Genomic DNA, 13147 nt, shown 5'->3' on the forward strand with positions numbered 1-13147 from the left:
ACATAAAGTGCCAGCACAACACCCACATGTTCACACTGATTTCCTCACTGCTCTCTTTGATCAGCTGTCAACAGCTGCCCGTTGGATGGATTTGAACAGTCCGGAACACCACGATGGCAAAGCAGAATGTCAAATCAAATGTTTTATTTGTCACATGCGCCGAAATGCTTACTTACAAGCCCGTAACCAACAATGCAGTTTGAAGAAAAACAAGAGTTAAGAAAATATTTATTAAATAAACAAAAACAATTTTAAGTAACACAATAAAATAACAATAACGAGGCAATATACAGAGGGTCAATGTGTGGCGGTACAGGTTAATTGAGGTAATATGTACTGTACATGTAGGTAGGGGTAAAGTGACTATACATAGATAATAAACAGTGAGTTGCAGCAGCATAAAAAGGGGGGGGATCAATATAAATAGTCAGGGTGGCCATTTGATCAACTGTTCAGCAGTCTTATGGCTTGGGGGTAGAAGCTGTCTAGAAGCCTTCTGGACCCAGACTTAGTGCTCCGGTACCGCTTGCCATCACAAACGTAGCCAGAGCCGACCAAAAACAATGTAGGCTAGTTCACCCCAAAAAATCTACTTGCCAATGTTTCCCTGGTGCCAATGTTTCCCTGTGCAACATGTCACGGATACTTGTGAATACAGCAACAAGATTAGAAGGTGTCCTCTTGTCAAATTGATTACTCTGCTGTTTTTAATGAGTACTAGATAAGAAATTATTGCCTGGACAGGAGTCAGGAGATCCATGCATCCATCTACTGGATCAATTATCCCCGTTTCCCTGTTGCAGATTATAGCAGGAAGAGGATGGCATCCGTCAGCTTCAGTGTATTGTGTTGTCACTGATGTTGTTACCTGCTCGTTTCAGCCTCAACAACCATAATAGCAATGTATCATTCCTTTGAAATGGGGCTTGAACAGATCATCTCTGCCAACCTTGAGCTGCCTTTTACCTCTTACCTCTCTTGTTGCAGTCTGCGCATAAGCAATGGTATTTGTTTGTTCCTGACTTCCTTAAATGCTCTCTCTCTCTCTCTCTCTCTCTCTCTCTCTCTCTCTCTCTCTCTCTCTCTCTCTCTCTCTCTCTCTCTCTCTCGCTCTCTAGAAAGTGTCATCAATTCACTTTCAGTTGCAGGGTCTTAAGAGCACTGCAGTCTAATCCCCTCCTCTTTTTAAAACCAGAAATGTTTTCCACATGCTAGCGCAGCAACCCGTATGGATGTGTGTGCATAATCTTCCAGTGTCCTTTTTCTCACTGGCCTTAAGCCCTCCCTCCATCTCACCACTTACCACCCGAATACAATTTGCATCTGCATGCAGCTGGGTGGAGCTGCTGTGCGGTTGTGATTCGCCAGCACATATGGTCTGTGTGGAGTTGATTACAAGTGCAAGCTGAAAGTACTTTAATATGAAGGATACAGTATGGAATGGGTTGTTGAAATGCAATCTTGAAAAATGGCACAGCGGTACACAGTAGGCTGCAGAGTCATATTCTCTTCCATTGTTACACTTTCCCACATTAGAATGGAAATCTACCTGAAAGTGAGATCATTGATTTTCCAATGTATAAGTAGGCTTTGCTGAGAGGAGCCTAGATGTAATTAAAAAAGAAATGAAATAATTTGAAACTTAAACATTGTTGTCTAGTTTATAACTAATTGTGCACCGAAAAGTCAGCCAGCTAAATACAGTTGAAGTGGGAAGTTTACATACACTTAGGTTGGAGTCATTAAAACTCGTTTTTCAACCACTCCACAAATTTCTTGATAACAAACTATAGTTTTGGCAAATCGGTTCGGACTTCAAGCAAGACACAAGTAATTCTTCCAACAATTGTTTACAGACAGATTATTTCACTTATAATTCACTGTATCACAATTCCAGTGGGTCAGAAGTTTACATACACTAAGTTGACTGAGTCATTAAATAGCTTGGGAAATTCCAGAAAATGATGTCATGGCTTTAGAAGCTTCTGATATGCTAATTACTTTCAAAGTTGTGGCAAAATTGCTTAAGGACAACAAAGTCAAGGTATTTAAATGGCCATCACAAAGCCCTGACTTCAATCCCATAGAAAATGTGTGGGTAGAACTGAAGAAGTGTGTGTGAGCAAGGAGACCTACAAACCTGACTCAGTTACACCAGCTCTGTCAGGAGTAATGGGCCAAAATTCACCCAACTTATTGTGGGAAGCTTGTGGAAGGCTACCCGAAACGTTTGACCCAAGTTTAACAATTAAAAGGCAATGCTGCCAAATACTAATTGAGTGTATGTTAACTTCTGACCCACTGGAAATCTGATGAAAGAAATAAAAACTGAAATAAATAATTCTCTCTACTATTATTCTGACATTTCATATTCTTAAAATGAAGTAGGGATCCTAACTGACCTAAGACAGGGAATTGTTCTAGGATTGAATGTCAGGAATTGTGAAAAACTGAGTTTAAATGTATTTGTTTAAGGTGTATGTAAACTTCCGACTTCAACTGTACATCTTGAAAAATGTCCCTCATTTGCTTTAAATCTATAATAGCATTTCCAACTGAAAATGTACAGACCCATGAAATGCTGTAGCCTACAGTGTGATATGTCATCTTGTTTCAGTCTTGCTTCCTCCATTCTAGAGGATGTACCCATGGGCATGGGATTGAGCACAACCTCTATGGAGAGGGCAGTAATTCCATTTTCCTTGGGTTGTGGCCACACTGCTACAGGTCATACAGTAGATTTGCCAAAGCTTTAAGCTGTAGCTGCAACAGGCATTAGCAAAGGCAACAGTGATACAGAGAGAGCCCAGCCCAGAGCCAGTTCCTGTCTATGCATGGGTCTCCTTTCTACAGTACTATAAACATGGGGATTAATCTATAAACCCTACACCATCTGCAGTTCCACGCCATCACTGAAACCCGTTTATCACTTTGTGGTTACTGTCGACTACGATATCAGCATGAGGCTGCAGGACAACAAGAATCCCCTGCCATTTGCACCCCTGCCTATGAAATTGTCCGTGAATAATTCAATATCAAAATGTTCATATCAGCTATTCAATTGGGCTATATGTCAATCCAGTCCCATCCACTCTCAATTATTTGCATAAAGATATTAATCCCGCGGTTGTTCGGTTTGACAGGACCATTGGGTCAGTCCGATGGAGCAGCGGCGCGGGAGGTGATCCCCTCTCCCTCCCAGCCACTCCCACCGACGAGCTCTGTGCTCTCACTCGCCCGTTTAGCTTGAGTTGCTTCAGATGCTGCAGCTACCGTAGTCGCTCTATCTCCCCATAACAGCAGTCATGGCGACAGAGGTCCAACCGCTCACTCTGGATCGAGGTAAGACGCACAACCATCGGATTTGCTTTCTTGGTGAATTATTTATGGTTCCCGAAACTTGAGCGAACGATGCATTGGCGGACCACATTTAAGTTGAAACTACTATATGCTATTATTTCAATTTGACATTCGTCAGTTTATATTTCTCTCTCGCTGGATTCCGTTATTTGCTGGGAATAAAATGCCTGGACCGTTTGATACGCACTCTGCAATATTGGATAAAACGGCTTAATTAAATATACTGTTCAGCAATATTATAACAAATGTGTTATCAACGCACAGTATAACATCCCACTGCATATGAATAGAGTGGATTTATCTCTGTTATGTAACATTCAGTAGAATATTATCTCGCTGTATTCTTCACTTCGTGATTGGGAGAAATCATTTATTGGGCGCAGGGATCCAATCACGCGCAAATCCTTACTTCTGTGGATATCCGACACCTTTTGGATGGGTAGGCGTAAGAATAGATAACACACAGCTTTTTGAATCGGTTTATATTTGTCTTGAATCCAATGGTAACTTGGACAGTAATAAGGGGTACAGGTCTTCACCCCATAGCATACCTGTTGTCGGCAGTGAAAAGGAATTCACCCGCGGCATTATTCTAAAAGGAAAGTTGAGTCCACAACGTCGTCTACCAATAGCCTACGTCATATTTGGATTCGTAATAGGCCTACTTGCACGCGGACTTCAGGTGATATTGCTTTTCTACGGTAGCCTGCCTGTCCAATGATAACAGATGTGTCACAGCATGATTGCAGGTCATGTGATAAAATGTAATTTTATGAGCGCATCATTCCGATGTCATCATTCAACCACCACCGAGATTTCCATTGGTTCCATGTAGCCTACCTTTTTTTCTGATAACTCCTGGCTATTCTTTAATGTTGATATTCAAAATGGGGACTATGGGGAAATCAAATTAAATGTGTACAGTGGCGGATGGGGGTGGGGGGGGGGGGCTGTGACAACAATTTTGGACCCCCTTGTGGTTCCCCCTAAATGTGGAGTATGAAATCATTTTTACATAACACATTTTTGCTATTGTTCTGTGGCAACGATTATGATTATGAACATGGTCTTTTGCCTGCTAATGCCTGCAATTTAGTGAAGAAAACGATGACAACAATAACGTTTAGTGTAGCTGGCCCCTCTAACAGTACAACTGGCTCCAGCTTGGCCCCCCCCCAGTTGAACTGGTCTAGGACCGCCACTGAATGTGTAGACTACGTTTTAGTCTGTAACTGTGTAGCCTATAGAGTGCTTAAAACGAATCTGGTGGTGAAATGCATTAGTGTGGCTGCATGACACAAATGAAAGGGGGTGGTGTTAAAAATAGAGAAAGATGATACATCTGGGAAAAGTAATGGGCATGGGCCCACTTTGAATGATTGCCACAACAGTCAGTGACAGTAGGAACAGCTGTAAACGCCGTGGAATAAACAACTCACAGGAATGTAGAAGGCAAGAGGATATAAACATCTGTCTAAATTGGAAAATGACAAATGGTGACCGCTCTACGTTGTGTTGAACACAGCATTGCGCATGAGTAACCGAGCCTGGTTGTTATCATGAAGGATGGAATGGATGTAAACCGACCGAGGATCCTCAGCGAGTGACCTGTCTTTATACCCAAGGAATAATGGATAATATAACGGTTTTATTCCCATTTTTATAAAAATTGGCTCATTTTGAATGATTTACGGTTCATTCAATGCTCAGTGGCAATTGGATTCATTATTGCGTGACTGCAGCAACTGAAAGGGGCTCTATATGAGTCAAACGCCTTCACATACTGTATATGAGCTGTGGGTGCAAGGGCAAAAACATGGTACAGGGCAAAATGATAAACAAGAAGCTCTGCCCAGTTTCCTCCCACCATCATCAGTTCAAAGAACTCAGTAATTAGGGGAAGGAACATTTCTGGCATTGAGATTCTATTGATAAACAGGTCATTCATTATATGACACATTGGAGAAGTTTTTTAAAAATCCCCAGTTAAACTGAAATATAAATGCCAGTATAGGTTATTCAACCTTTTCCATTTTGTTTGCATAGGTAGACTAGTGAGTCAGAGCCCCTATCATTTCAGAGAGAACATTCGGGTGGCTGCTGTATCCACATGCTCTGCACAGCAACATTAAGTGGCCACAGCCCCGCAGCAGTGATCATGTAGGGGATCATAATGATAGCTTTACAGGAGCTGTCATAGTCTTTGTCCTTTGTCGCTGTTGCCAATAGTGAAGAAACACTCATTTATCTTGAAAAAAGCCTGTTTTTTTGCTGAAAGCAGGATGTGTTAGGAATTTGTCACAAACACACAAAGAGGCGGGAAACTCAGTGTGCTTTGAGGTCATGACTGCACTTCCTGCTATTGTCTCAGGAAATGACTCAAACACCACTGTCCTGTGGAGAAACAGCCTGTGTTGGAACCTCCCTGCTCATGACACCAAAGTTCTCCTTCAATGATTGAATCTCATTCAAACACTAACCGGCTCCAGGCATGCCAAGACTATTGAAATGGATAGAGATACTGAGAGAGTTCTCATCAACCGTGTGCCATGAAACCCTAATAATATCAGTCAGGCTGAGGCTGTACAGTAATCACAGTGAAATGTGCTAGTGTTCTTTCTGCCACATATTTTCAGATGGAGATGCATTTGAGGCCTTTGTGAGCAGAATTCCTATCTATTTGCTGATTGAGCAGTGATGGAAAGACACAGATGGTCAAACAGGTTTCTGTGCTGTGTGAAATTACAGTGGATTTACTAAGAGGCCAAACATCGAGGGAGAGCAGAAGCTTGAAATCTGGAAGTCAATACTTGTTTGATGCTCTCCGTGCATGGTTTATTGCCGTAATAAATATAGAACAACCACACATTTCCTTGCAAGTTATCGCTGATCCTTTGTTTGAGTCTATTCACAGGGGAGAAAGGGCAACACACTGTAGCCTGCTCAGGGCCCTAAGCATGTTGTCTCACCATACTGCAGACAGGCTTTGCTTTGCTTGCAGAGGTCACTGGGTTTGTTTATTGTTGCGCAGCCACCTTCCTCTTGTACCTTGCTTTGGGTGATAACAGAGAGGAGGGATTACAGGTGAGGTGAACAGCCAGCTCAGCAATTTCATCAACGGAGAGCTGTTTATAATGACACAGCTCTAGGTAAGCTCTCATTAGAATCCCATTGAAATGACATTTCATTTGTTTGGGATGGACATCTGCCAGGTAATCAGTCAGAGGAAGGGAGAAAAAAAACAAAGTTCAGTGTTATCTGCTTCTGCCTTAGACGGTCCCCATCAGGGCTCATTAGCCTAAGAGTGATTTATTTTCCCTCTATAGTCAGGAATGTCACGGCAGGGCCGTTTAGTGTTAATTCACTCGGTTTATGGGATGGATTGATAAAGTGAGGTGAACGCAATTTAAAAAGATGTCCTGTTGAGGAGCTGGCCTTGTGTCTGGCAAGCCCCTGCTGGCCTGTTCCTCTACTCATCCAGAGAATGAGCACAGTAGAGGTTTTTTGTGTGGTAATTTCAGTGTGGTTGCCAATGGCACAAAGGATACGCGGGTCAAACTGGGAAGTGGCAGATGGCATGGCCTCTCCGGGGCAATTTATTCTGGCATGTGTAATTCAGCCATTCTGGTAGTGACAGTGTTAGGGCACTGCTCTGGGAAACATTACATGTGGGAGTGAGGAATAGCTCAGAATAGTCTTGAATCAATCAGCTATGAAAAGATTCTCTATTAGGACCTTAGATGTCCCAGTAGAGATGGAGAAGATGCACCTGCGTTGCAGTCTCTGTTTTCATCAGCCCCAAGTCTTAATGAGCCAGCTGAGTTAATTGGACATGCTTATTTACACCGCACAGCACGTGCAGATATTGGAAAAAATATTCTATTCAGCTATGCCCTCTATTATCAACAGGGCAATTATGTGAGTATATTGGAGCACTGCCCAGTTTTGCAAACAGCTCAAAATCATGTTTAGACTCTTACTCAAGTTTAGAATGCAGTGAAGCACTCATTGTTTAATACTGCGGCGTGGAAAGGCTTGGACCCCAGGAAGAGTGAAATAAGCCGTGGCTAAGGCAGGACAGCACAGACCTGGTGTGTTTCAGCACAGCAGCATTGTTGCTGCTTGTTGTGGTCTTCACATGTATTTATGACACATCCAGAGTGGTGGCTGCATTAGTAGATCCAGTCATCAAAGCAGAGCAGAAAGGGAACTCTGTGTATTTGAAAGGCTGACTCATTCTGGAACTGGTGATTGTTTTAGACACCATGCTGTTTATAGTTTGAACATTGTATTTGATCAACATAATACCATCATTTCTGTGGTCGTCCGTCATTGATTTGATTTTTAGGAAATCTCAAGGTAACACACAGCACAGTACTGTATATTATAGATGTATCACTAAATGTCTTGAGATTGTCAGTCACAGAAACAGATTCATCACAAAACGTCTTTACATTTTCAGTCACAGAAACAGATTCATCACAAAACGTCTTTACATTGTCAGTCACAGAAACAGATTTACCACTAAACGTCTTTACATTGTCAGTCACAGAAACAGATTAACCACTAAACGTCTTTACATTTTCAGTCACAGAAACAGACTGTAGTGGACTAATAGCTTCTTAGATACGCACTATTAATTAATTGATTCCTCTTGGAAATGGCTCTTTAGAGGACACTGCTTTCAGTAACACTTCAACAGCACTTTCAAGAATATTTCTCTCCCAAAGTTGGACACTCTCTAAAACACCTTCATCGTTGCCTTAGAACATGAATTAGAATGAGCATAAATCTTTGATTTGTTGTGTGCCTCAAGAATTCTTTCCCACAAAGAATTCAGATATGATTTATATTGGCCTTTGTCCTATTGCTTTTACTTCTGTCTTTATTACTGTTAGGGACACATACATCGGCCCATTAGGAATGTATTCATACGTACACTGAAGGACGCACAGTATCATTTTGGTTCAAGTTGGCCACAGTGATTTCAGTAAACAGTCAGTTTGCTTCACTCTCTGTTGTAATTGGAGACGGATGATAAACCTTTCAAATAGAGAAATGTGTCATTAACCAGTCAGGAGTGATTGTTGAAATAGAAAATGGTAGATGAGAGTCCTATGTGACCGCTCCAAAGAACACGTCTCGTTACTTTCAGCTCAACCAATCAGGCAATAGTAATGGGTTCTCACTGCTGTGTGGCAAAGAGAAGTTAAACTAGGTCAGATGTTTGGCTAGTAGCATCAACGTTCCTGACTACTCAATGCATAGCAATGTACTGGTGTTTCATACTTTATTTAGTTATAGAATACTGAGGCAAGAAACATGCCTCTCCAACTTCACAGATTGAATAAATGAAAATTAGGAGTTGTATGTTTAACTTTTAACAACCATTGTTTTTCATCTCTTGCTCCCATCCTTAATGACACCTCCAATAAGAGCAGCAGTATCACCTGGACACCTCTGTCTTCCCTTGAAAATATGTGTCAAGTGGATTTTTTATTTTTTGCAAACATGACTTGCAGATGATCTAATGGCAACATTGATTTGCCGTTGTGTGTCGGCGTTAAAGCTGAACATACAGTAACTGCTCTGTGAATATTTTCATTTCGTGGAGGAGGGTTGAGTCCCACAGATGTTGCACACATCTGGACCCCTTGAGTCCATCTCTAGAGTTGGTGAAGCGCCAAGGGGACTGAAGTCTCATTGGAGTGTGGAGAAGAGGAACGACGAGGAGAATGCTAATGATTTGGTAGTTTAGTGAATCCATCTCATTGGAGTGTGGAGAAGAGGAACGACGAGGAGGATGCTAATGACTTAGTAGTTTAGTGAATCCATCTCATTGGAGTATGGAGAAGAGGAACGACAAGGAGAATGCTAATGACTTAGTCGTTTAGTGAATCCATCTCATTGGAGTGTGGAGAAGAGGAACGACGAGGAGGATGCTAATGACTTAGTAGTTTAGTGAATCCATCTCATTGGAGTATGGAGAAGAGGAACGACGAGGAGAATGCTAATGACTTAGTAGTTGAGTGAATCCATCTCATTGGAGTGTGGAGAAGAGGAACGACTAGGAGAATGCTAATGACTTAGTAGTTGAGTGAATCCATCTCATTGGAGTATGGAGAAGAGGAACGACGAGGAGAATGCTAATGACTTAGTAGTTTAGTGAATCCATCTCATTGGAGTCTGGAGAAGAGGAACGACGAGGAGAATGCTAATGACTTAGTAGTTGAGTGAATCCATCTCATTGGAGTATGGAGAAGAGGAACGACGAGGAGAATGCTAATGACTTAGTAGTTGAGTGAATCCATCTCATTGGAGTATGGAGAAGAGGAACGACGAGGAGAATGCTAATGACTTAGTAGTTGAGTGAATCCATCTCATTGGAGTATGGAGAAGAGGAACGACGAGGAGAATGCTAATGACTTAGTAGTTGAGTGAATCCATCTCATTGGAGTGTGGAGAAGAGGAACGACGAGGGGGATGCTAATGACTTAGTAGTTGAGTGAATCCATCTCATTGGAGTGTGGAGAAGAGGAACAACGAGGAGAATGCTAATGACTTAGTAGTTGAGTGAATCCATCTCATTGGAGTGTGGAGAAGAGGAACGACGAGGAGAATGCTAATGACTTAGTAGTTTAGTGAATCCATCTCATTGGAGTGTGGAGAAGAGGAACAACGAGGAGAATGCTAATGACTTAGTAGTTGAGTGAATCCATCTCATTGGAGTGTGGAGAAGAGGAACAACGAGGAGAATGCTAATGACTTAGTAGTTGAGTGAATCCATCTCATTGGCGTGTGGAGAAGAGGAATGACGAGGAGGATGCTAATGACTTAGTAGTTGAGTGGATTCCCGCCACTGATTTCCATTGGTTTCAAATAAATCCATCTCAGTGGAGTGAGGAAATCCAAAGAGAGGAGATCTGTAGGCCTACAGGACTGGTATCCTATCCTGGGGCTTCACTGAGCCACGTTCTTTTAATGAAGTGGAATAGAGAGAGAGAGAGAGAGAGACGGGGCCAGATCCATGCATACTCTCAAGTTCCTCTCTCAGATGGGTTGGAGTGTTAGTTAGTAAGGCAGGCCAGGTTGGTGTTGGCTGACTGTGTGTTACCCTCCAGATGTACAGTAGTTATTCATGGAGTGGCTCCGGCTTGGTAACAGGCCACGCCATGTGGGCGGTGATGGTATTCTTAGTGGTGTGTAGAGCTACTCTTACAGAGCAGTTTTCCTTTTTATTAGCATTGTAGGCTGAGGGACAGCAACACGGAACCCAAACCGGCTGCGCGTGTGCGCCATCGTGCATTAATTAATTTTGTCCCCCCCACACCAAACGTGATCACGACACGCAGGCTAAAATATCAAAACAAACTCTGAACCAATTACATTAATTTGGGGACAGGTCGAAAAGCGTTACACGTTTATGGCAATTTAGCTAGCTTACACTTTCTAGCTAATTTGTCCTATTTAGCTAGCTTGCTGTTGCTAGCTAATTTGTCCTGGGATATAAACATTGAGTTGTAATTTGACCTGAAATGCACAAGGTCCTCTACTCCAACAACTAATCCACACATTAAATGGTCAACCGAATTGTTTCTAGTCATCTCTCCTCCTTCCAGGCCTTTTCTTCTCTGGACTTTATATTGCAATTGGCAGCTTTCATAAATTAGGTGCATTACCGCCACCGACCTCGTTCGTCTTTCAGTCACCCATGTGGGTATAACCAATGAGGAGATGGCATGTGGGTACCTGCTTCTATAAACCAATGAGGAGATGGGAGAGGCAGGACTTGCATCGCAATCTGCGTCACAAGTAGAACTGGGCCAGATTTTAGCCCTTGGCAACGCAGATGCTTGTTGGCATGCGCGAGCAGTGTGTGTGTGTGCAATAATTGAATAATATAGATTTCTAAATTTATTTTGCAACGCTCGCACACGCGACACGAGCGGTGTAGTCAGGGTATAACGTTGATGCTAGTGGTGGTGTAGCTCAATATGACCATGGTTTTACTGGTCTGTGTGTGTCCACATAGCCAACTATAAGGTCAGATTAGTAAGGACTTGGTCTCACTTGGTCTCCTAGGTGATGTGGCTGAATGCACCACACAGGGATTTGATGTGATGCGTCATTATAACGTGTCTTATTTGGGAGTCGTTGCAGACAAAGCTATGTGGATGTGACATAACTCTGTACCTGGATTCCCATAGTTATTGAACCAGCAAATCACCCAGGGCTGCCAAGCAAATCTTATACCCTGGGGGTTTATACCCCTTAGATCACACACAGAGGAAACCATTTGATGTCTCACTCCTCACACCGTAGACAAAATACAGGATTCCAGCAGAAATGCCTGACGTAGGCAGCTCCTCACAGGACTGGATGGTGTTCTATTACTGCTGCATGTTCTACACCAATTATCACACGACACTATCCACGGTCTGTCCAAGACATTCTGTCCACAAATAGCCATCTACTTATTGAAACAAATCGACACGACAGTGCTTGTAGAGTGGATGAGCTAGCAGACCAAGGGAAGCAGGGTGGATGATGGGCATGATATGTGTCACGATGCAGCAAATGAAATGCAACTTTTTATTTATTTATTTTATTTTTATTTGACCTTTATTTAACCAGGGAGGCTAGTTGAGAATAAGTTCTCATTTGCAACTGCGACCTGGCCAAGATAAAGCGTAGCAATTCGACACATACAACAAAAGTCGCTCTGGATAAGAGCGTCTGCTAAATGACTTAAATGTAAATGTAAATGTAACACAGAGTTACACATGGAATAAACAAAACATACAGTCAATAATACAGTAGAACAAAATAAAACAAATAGTCTATATACAGTGAGTGCAAATGAGCTAAGTTAAGGAAATAAATAGGCCATGATGGTGAAGTAATTACAATATAGCAATTAATCACTGGAATGGTAGATCGGCAGAAGATGAATGTGCAGGTAGAGTTACTGGGGTGCAAAGGAGCTAAATAAATAAATAAATAAATATCAGTATGGGGATACTCAAAGCTGGGACCGAGAGACTGAAAAACAGCTTCTATCTCAAGGCCATCAGACTGTTAAATAGCCACCACTAACATTGAGTGGCTGCTGCCAACACACTGTCATTGACACTGACCCAACTACAGCCATTTTAATAATGGGAATTGATGGAAATGATGTAAATATATCACTAGCCACTTTAAACAATGCTACCTTATATAATGTTACTTACCCTACATTATTCATCTCATATGCATATGTATATACTGTACTCTACAACATCGACTGCATCCTTATGTAACACATGTATCACTAGCCACTTTAACTATGCCACTTTGTTTACTTTGTCTACACACTCATCTCATATGTATATACTGTACTCGATACCATCTACTGTATGCTGCTCTGTACCATCACTCATTCATATATCCTTATGTACATGTTCCTTATCCCCTTACACTGTGTATAAGACAGTAGTTTTGGAATTGTTAGTTAGATTACTTGTTGGTTATCACTGCATTGTCGGAACTAGAAGCACAAGCATTTCGCTACACTCGCATTAACATCTGCTAACCATGTGTATGTGACAAATAAAATTTGATTTGATTTGATTTGATTTGATTTGGATGAGGTAGGTAGATAGATGGGCTGTTTACAGATGGGCTATGTACAGGTGCAGTGATCTGTAATATGCTCTGACAGCTGGTGCTTAAAGCTAATGAGGGAGATGTGAGTCTCCAGCTTCAGAGATTTTTGCAATTCGTTCCAGTCATGGGCAGCAGAGAA

At 42.0% G+C, this 13147-nt stretch overlaps 1 protein-coding gene across 2 annotated transcripts in view; it reads left to right on the forward strand.

The window, feature by feature from the left end:
- The first annotated feature begins 3159 nt into the window (after positions 1 to 3159).
- LOC123994454 (protein lin-7 homolog A-like) overlaps positions 3160 to 13147 on the forward strand; it is a 34689-nt gene continuing 24701 nt past the window's right edge. The window contains exon 1 of one of the 2 annotated variants that reach the window (XM_046297057.1): positions 3160 to 3342. In XM_046297057.1, coding sequence (XP_046153013.1) covers positions 3306 to 3342 — 37 coding nt within the window. In that variant the 5' untranslated portion in view covers positions 3160 to 3305. The remainder of the gene's footprint in view (positions 3343 to 13147) is intronic. The other variant, XM_046297058.1, reaches the window with a different exon arrangement.

Source organism: Oncorhynchus gorbuscha, linkage group LG14 (genome assembly GCF_021184085.1).
Source record: "Oncorhynchus gorbuscha isolate QuinsamMale2020 ecotype Even-year linkage group LG14, OgorEven_v1.0, whole genome shotgun sequence".
NCBI lineage: Eukaryota > Metazoa > Chordata > Actinopteri > Salmoniformes > Salmonidae > Oncorhynchus > Oncorhynchus gorbuscha.